Source organism: Mus pahari, chromosome 5, assembly GCF_900095145.1.
Source record: "Mus pahari chromosome 5, PAHARI_EIJ_v1.1, whole genome shotgun sequence".
NCBI lineage: Eukaryota > Metazoa > Chordata > Mammalia > Rodentia > Muridae > Mus > Mus pahari.
This window is the reverse complement of record NC_034594.1, coordinates 108,618,228-108,625,447: the sequence shown is the minus strand read 5'-3', so window position 1 is coordinate 108,625,447 and position 7,220 is coordinate 108,618,228. Positions and strand designations below refer to the sequence as shown.

At 44.3% G+C, this 7,220-nt stretch overlaps 1 protein-coding gene across 1 annotated transcript in view; it reads left to right on the top strand.

Annotated features, from left to right (window-relative positions):
* Positions 1 to 354: 354 nt before the first annotated feature.
* Positions 355 to 7,220, top strand: part of Tmem183a (transmembrane protein 183A) — a 16,591-nt gene continuing 9,725 nt past the window's right edge. Inside the window, exons 1-4 of the mRNA XM_029539040.1 lie at positions 355 to 556; positions 691 to 780; positions 1,369 to 1,536; positions 1,636 to 1,638. Of these exons, the coding sequence (XP_029394900.1) occupies positions 448 to 556; positions 691 to 780; positions 1,369 to 1,536; positions 1,636 to 1,638 (370 nt within the window). The 5' untranslated portion in view covers positions 355 to 447. The remainder of the gene's footprint in view (positions 557 to 690; positions 781 to 1,368; positions 1,537 to 1,635; positions 1,639 to 7,220) is intronic.

The following is a 7,220-nucleotide window of genomic DNA, read 5'->3' as shown; positions in this document are numbered from 1 at the left end:
TTTCGAGACAGGGTTTCTCTGTATAGCCCTGGCTGTCCTGGAACTCACTTTGTAGACCAGGCTGGCCTCGAACTCAGAAATCCGCCTGCCTCTGCCTCTCGAGTGCTGGGATTAAAGGCGTGCGCCACCACGCCCGGCGTAAACTGTTAGTTCTAATGAACGCGGTCTGGAGGACCAAACGCCCCGGAGAAGACGGTGATGAAAACACACACCCCGTCCGACAGCCACTACGCTTTGGGAACCTGGCCACCGCCGCAGCTGAGGGCGCCGGGTGATGACGTCACCGGGCACCGGAGGCGATTGGCTCCCCGGAGGGGCGTCGGCAACCAACGGGACCCAGAGCCCTCGCCGAAGTCCTCGCGATAGCCGTGGCCTCGGTGCGGGGATGGCCGCGGAGCCGGGTGGAGGTGCTCTGCGGCTCCGGGAGCCGGCTCTCGGGGCCGAGACATGGCCCGGGGCCCCGGCCAGCTAGACGGGCCTCATCGGGACACCGTCACCATGCCCAAGAGAGGGAAGCGGCTCAAGTTCCGGGCCCACGACGCCTGCTCGGGCCGAGGTGGGCGAGGGGCGGGGCCGGGCCGGGCGGCCGAGGGGGCTGGGCGGCCGGGGTCGGCGCGGCGGGACCCGGCGGGGAGCGGTGGGGACTTTGCCCGGAGTCTGAGGAGGCCTTGGCGCTCTGCTCTGTTTCAGTGACCGTGGCGGACTATGCCAACTCGGATCCGGCGGTGGTGAGGTCTGGACGGGTCAAGAAAGCCGTGGCCAACGCCATTCAGCAGGAAGGTAGGCTTCCGTGGATCTTTTTAGGCCCAAGCTTTTAAGACAGCGTTAGGTGTTGTATTTTCCTGGAATTGCGTCCCGGTGTTTTTCCTGCTGCCCTTTGGGTCATGAACGCGTTTGCTCTTCCCACTGTGTACTTTCACGTATCGTATCGTGGACGGGATGGGTGTGTATAGCCAGGATCAGCAGGTTCCGGAGCCGAAATGGTTTTGTTTCCTCTTTGAGTTAAAACCAACTTTGTGACCAGCTGCGGTGGGCACGCTCAGCATTGGGGAGGCAGAGACAGGTGGATCTCTGTGAGTTTAAGGCTCACCTGGTTTACCTAGCAAGTGTGAGATCCTGTCTCAAAAGAACAACCAAACCAAGAACAAAATCCCACACAACTTTTTATACTCATTAATTTCCACTGTCACTCCTTGATACCAGTCCCTCTTTTTTTTCTTTTTTCTTTTTGTAATTTGTGCATATTTTACCATGAAGTTGACTTACATTTCTTTGGCATATTGTTTTCCTTTTGTCGTGTTTGTCTTGTTTTCAAGATTTTTGCAGATGGGACCAAGTGCGTTTCATTCTCTCCTTGTTTTCTCCTAGTAAAATCTCTTTGTGGCTTGGAAGCGTCCCAGGTTCCTGCAGAGGAGGCTCTTTCCGGGGTGGGTGAGCCGTGTGACATCCTGGACAGCAGTGATGAGATGGACGCCCAGGAGGAAAGCACTCAGGAAAGATCAGTCTCCAGAAAAAAGAAAAGCAAGAGACACAAAGGTACGGGGCTGCTTTCCTGAGCACTGAGCTCTGTCTGGGGTGATGGATACTGTGGCTCCTCAGTGTGAGGGGAGAGCTATGAGGAGCCTTTGCTGTTAGACTAGTGATTGTCTGCGATAACCTTTTTTTTTTTTTTTTTTTTTTTAAAGATTTATTCTGTGTATATGAATACACTATTGCTGTCTTCAGACACACCAGAAGAGGGCATCAGATCCCATTACAGATGGTTGTAAGCCACCATGTGGTTGCTGGGAATTGAACTCAGGACCTCTGGAAGAGCAATCAGTGCTCTTAATTGCTGAGCCTTCTCTCCAGCCCCATAACCTTCTTTTCCACGATCCATAAATTAATAGTAACATTAGTTATACTTTATTCTTTCTTAATTCTGTTAGGGATGTATACATACATATATACATGTGTGTGAGTGTGTGTACACATTTTCCAGAAAATTTCTGACTTACGTTTTAAGTTTTGTTTATTTACTTTTTTTTTTTTTTTTTTTTGAGGAACTAAATATGAGTATTGTCTACATGTATGTGTGTCCATCACTTGTATGCCTGGCACCCGCAGAGGTCAGAAGGGTGTGTTAGATCTGTAACTGGAGATGTGAGCTGGATGGTTGGATGAATGGTTGTGAACTCTTGATTTGGGTTCTGGGACCCACACCCAGGTCTTTTGCAAGGGCAGCAACTGCTAAACCATCTTGGCTTTTCAAGACAATATTCTCTTTTCTCTTTACTTCTTCTCTTTTTATTCTTTTCACTTCTTTTCTTTTGTTTTCTTTTGTTTTTCTTGAGATAGGGTTTCTCCATGTAATAGCCCTGGCTATCCTGGAACTGCTTTGTAGACTAGTCTGGTTTGTAGCTCTCAAATCCACAGAGATTTGCCTGCCTTTGCCTCCCAAATGCTGGGTCTCAAGATATAGTTTTTTTCCTCTCTCTTTTTTTTTTTTTTCTTATGTTTTGAGATGGGGTTTCACTGTGTAGGGCAGGCTGTTCTTCAACTCATGGTGATCCCCTGGCCTCCGTCTCTACAGTGCTAGGACTCTTTTAAAATATATAATTGAGTGGTTTTACTATTTTCCCAGTTGTTTTGCTGTCATTGTGAACTGAGTATCAGTCCAAAAAGAATTACCGCCCATTAGCGTCACCGTCTCTGATGAGCAGCACCCCGACCCCCGACCCGCCCTAATTTTATTCTCTGCAGACAGGCCTGCTCTGACATTTCATACAAATGCAATGCTAACAGACTCTTTCTGGTCTAATTTCTTTCATATGGCTTAAAAGTATTTAAGGTTCATCCATATGGAATGTGTACCAATAGTTTTATTGTACCAGTTTTTATTGCCTTTTATTTGACTTACTTTGTGTTATATAGCAACTTCAGGGATAAATTTTGCGTGGGTAAATGCTTTCATTTCTAGTAGGTAATGAGTGTTCATGAAATTTCTGGATTGTATGGCAATCTGTGTGTAAGTTTTTGAGGAATCAGTGTTGTGCCATTTGGTGTTTCTACCAATAGCATAGGAACATTTTTCCCTCCAAGACAGGGTTTCTCTGTGTACCTCTGGGTGTCCTGGAACTGACCATGCTGGCCTTGAACTCAGGGATCTGCCTGCCTCTGCCTCCTGAGTTCTAGGATTAAAGGAGTATGTCACTTTGCCTGGCTTTTTCTTTGCTCCTTCATTTTATATTAAAATATTGCATTGTAAGATTCCCTTCACGTAGTCAGGATATAATCACTTATTAGACAAGTGATTTGTGGCATGTACACTCTTGAACATTTCTCTTTTATTTTGCTTTATTTTATTTCTATTAAGGTACCTCTATTCTATTTTGATTATTTTCTCTTAAAAATCATTTAAAAATTTCTTTATTTGTCTATCTGTTTATTTTGACTGTGTGTGTATAGGGGGTAGGATAACAGTTGAGCATACCTGGGTGTACAGGTGGAGATCCGAGGACAGTTAGTGATAGTCAGTTATCTCCTTCCATCATTGGAGTTCCAGGGACTAAACTCAGATAGTCAGGTTGGCTGCAAAGCACTGTTATCTGCAAGGCAATCTGGTTGTCCCTACCCTTTAGTTTCTAATGAAGCTGTTATAACCACTGTGCAACAGCTATACATTCATTACTATTTTAGGTTTCAATTTTGAGCAATTCCTAGATATCATCTCTATAATGTTTTAGTGTTATATCCTCAAAAGAGAAATAGTTTTCAAAAATACTATTGTTAGGCAGCAGGTAATCTCATTAGGTGGAGGAGGATCAGGAGTCCAAGGCCAAGGTTAGCTACATGTTGGAGGCCAGTCTGAGTTACATTAGACCCTGTCTGAAAAGCTAAGAAGAAACCAGCAGACCTGGAATGCTCCAGTGATTCCTCCATGGTTAAGAGCACTGGCTGCTCTTCAGGAGACCCCTATGTACCCATCGCCCACATGGAGGCTTACAGTCTTCTGTGCCTTCACTTCTAGTGGATCCAGTGCTCTGTTCTGTTCTTGGGAACCAGCCATGCAAGTGATGTAAAGATACACATGCCGGCCTTTTTCAAGTTTTTTAATGTTAAGCCATTTCCCTGTCCCTGAGACATATAACCTTTAGCTTTAGTCAGCTTTGTAAAAGTCATGAATGAGCCAGATGTGATAGTGCTTGACTTTAATCCTAGCCCTTGGGAGACAAAGGTAGGCCATGCAGTTTAAGGCCAGCATGGTCTATACAGTAAGTTCCAATATAGCCCGGGCTACATAGTGAGATCTGTTTCAGAGATAAATGATTATTTAAGATGGTGTCTTTCTGGCATATGTGTTGTTATTCAAATCTGAGATATATAGTGAACCTTAGAAATCAAGACAATAAACAGTAATTAGGTCTGAAGCAGGAAGAAGAGACAGGAAGGATATATTATCAAGTAGGGACTGAAGGACAAGATAACTAGAAGGTGGCTAGAAGGTGGCTGAGGTTGATGGCTTGTGTAGCACGGGTGAGACATAGGTTTGATCCCCAACTACATAAAGCCAACATGGTGTCATACACCTATAAACCCAGAGTTTAGTAGGTGGAGACAGGAAGATAAGATGTTCAAGGTGTACTTTGGTTAAATATCAAGTTGGAGGCAAGCCTGGCCTACCTGAGACTCTGCCTTAAAACAAACAAATAATAAAAATGAAAGATAGAACATGTATAGAGTGTTGATAGTGAATATATATATATATAATTTACCTTTTCTGTTGTTAAGGTTATGTAGTTTCATTGTTCTTTTTAATATACTTTCTTTTTTAAAGAACTAAAAAAATGGGTGTGTGATTTATTTATTTTTATTTTATGTGTGTGTGTGTTTTGCCTACATGTGTTTATGTATCACGTGTAAGTAGTATCCTGGTTTTTTTGTTTGTTTGTTTTGTTTTACTTGTTTTTTGGTTCAGCTTGACACAGGTAGAGTTATCTGGCAAGAGAGAATCCCAGTTGAGAAAATGCCCCTACTAGATTGTTCTGCGGGCAAGTCTGTGCAGTGTTTTCTTGGTTGATGATTAATATGGGAAGGCCCAGCCCACTGTAAGTGGCACCACCCTATCAGATGGTCTGACTGATGAGATGACTCTGCTGGTAATTCTTGCCCCCATGCCAGACTCTCTGAGTTCAATTCCCAGGACCCACATCAGGGAAGGGAGAAGTGACACCCACAGGTTGTCTCTGGCCTCCATGTTCATGCTGTGACACTTGTGGCCTAAATAATTAAAATGTGATAATAAAAATCGGACTGAGCAAGCCATGGAGAGCACACCAGTAAGCAGCACTTCTCCATGGCTTCTGCTTCACCTCCTGCCCTGACTTCCTTCAGTGATGAACTGCTACTTGAGAATTGTAAGAAGGAAACCCTTTCCTCTACATGTTGCTCTGCTCCCGTGTTTACCACAGCAATAGAAACCTTAACTGAGACCAACAGTCAGTGTTCTTAGTTTTTGAGCCATCTCTTCATCCCCAGTGTCTGTTTTCTTTTTCTATTTCTTTTTTTTTTAAAGGTTTGTTTATTTTACGTATATGAGTACACTGTACAGATGGTTGTGAGCCTTCATGTGGTTGTTGGGAATTGAATTTTTAGGACCTCTGCTCACTCCAGTTGGATACTCCAGAAGAGGGAGTCAGATCTTATTATGGGTGGTTGTGAGCCACCATGTGGTTGCTGGGACTTGAACTCAGGACCTCTGGAAAAGCAGTTGGTGCTCTTACCTGCTGAGCCATGTCTCCAGCCCAAAAGTATATTTTTGTTTGTTTGTTTTTACCTTCATCCTCCCTGCAGTGCTTTTTATTTATTGTGAGGACACTGTANCTGTCNTCAGACACTCCAGAAGAGGGTGTCAGATCTCATTACAGATGTTGTGAGCCATCATGTGGTTGCTGGGATTTGAACTCAGGACCTCGGAAGAGCAGTCAGAGCTCTTAACTGCTGAGCCATCTCTTCAGCCCATCTGTTTTCTTGTTACGACAACAGGCTTAATAATAGTTTTCTTAATTCAATTGAATTATTGTTGATTGTTAAAATATGCACAAAGGTGCCAGGCAGTGATGGCTGGCACACTCTTTTAATCCCAGCACTTGGTAGGCAGAGGCAGGCAGATTTCTGAGTTCGAGGCCAGCCTGGTCTAGAGAGTGAGTTCCAGGACAGCCAGAGCTACACAGAGAAACCCTGTCTCGAAAAAAAACAAAAAAAGGGAAAAAAGAAAAAGAAAATATACACAAAGGAACTTTAAAAACTTAATATACAAATAGTATTTTTTTAAAGGTTTTAGTTAGGTAGGCTTAATTGGTAAAACACTTACTGCAAAAACTTGAAGGTATGAAGTCAGATCCCCAGTATTCACCTGGGCTTCTTTCTTACCAGACAACTCCACCTTGTGTTTGTGTTGAACAAAACAAAATAAAACCCCAAACCAACCAGGACCCTGTTCAGGGAAACTGTATGATATTAGCACCCACATCAGGCAACTGACAAATGCCTAAAACTCCAGCTTCAAGGAACTTGATATTCATTCTGGTCTCCATGGATTCCTTTGAGCACATGTATTTCCACGGGTGCATGCGCGCGCGCACACACACACTTTTTTTTTTTTTAAGAACGTGACTAGGCTGGAGAGAGAGGTCATGTAAAAGACAAATCCAACTGCGTGGTCTACAATGCTGGCAAAGGATGCCTGGAGCTCAACGGCCACCCTCGTTAGCTGGCTGGTGAGCTCTAGGTTCAATGAGAGACCTTGTCTCAAAATATGAGGTAGAATAATGATGGAAGAACATGCTGGATATCGACCACTGTACTGTACACACATGTACCTGCCAACACATGTGGCCATACAAGAAAATGTATGTACATATGCACGTACTTACAACAAAGGCATCAGGGATGTTAACTCTTCACTTGGGCAACAGAAGGCAAAGATTTTAACAGCTGGACTTACTAGGAAACCGTCAGCTTGAGGGGCTTCCTTGGAACTGTTTTAAAACCCTATTCTTAGCGGGGCATGGTGGCACATACCTTTAATCCCAGCACTTGGGAGGCAGAGGCAGGTTTTGAGGCCAGCCTGGTCTACAGAGTGAGTTCTAGGACAGCCAGGGCTACACAGAGAAACCCTGTCTTAAACGAACAAAGACACACCAGGACAACAAAAGCCCCGTTTCTTTTTTTTTTTTTTT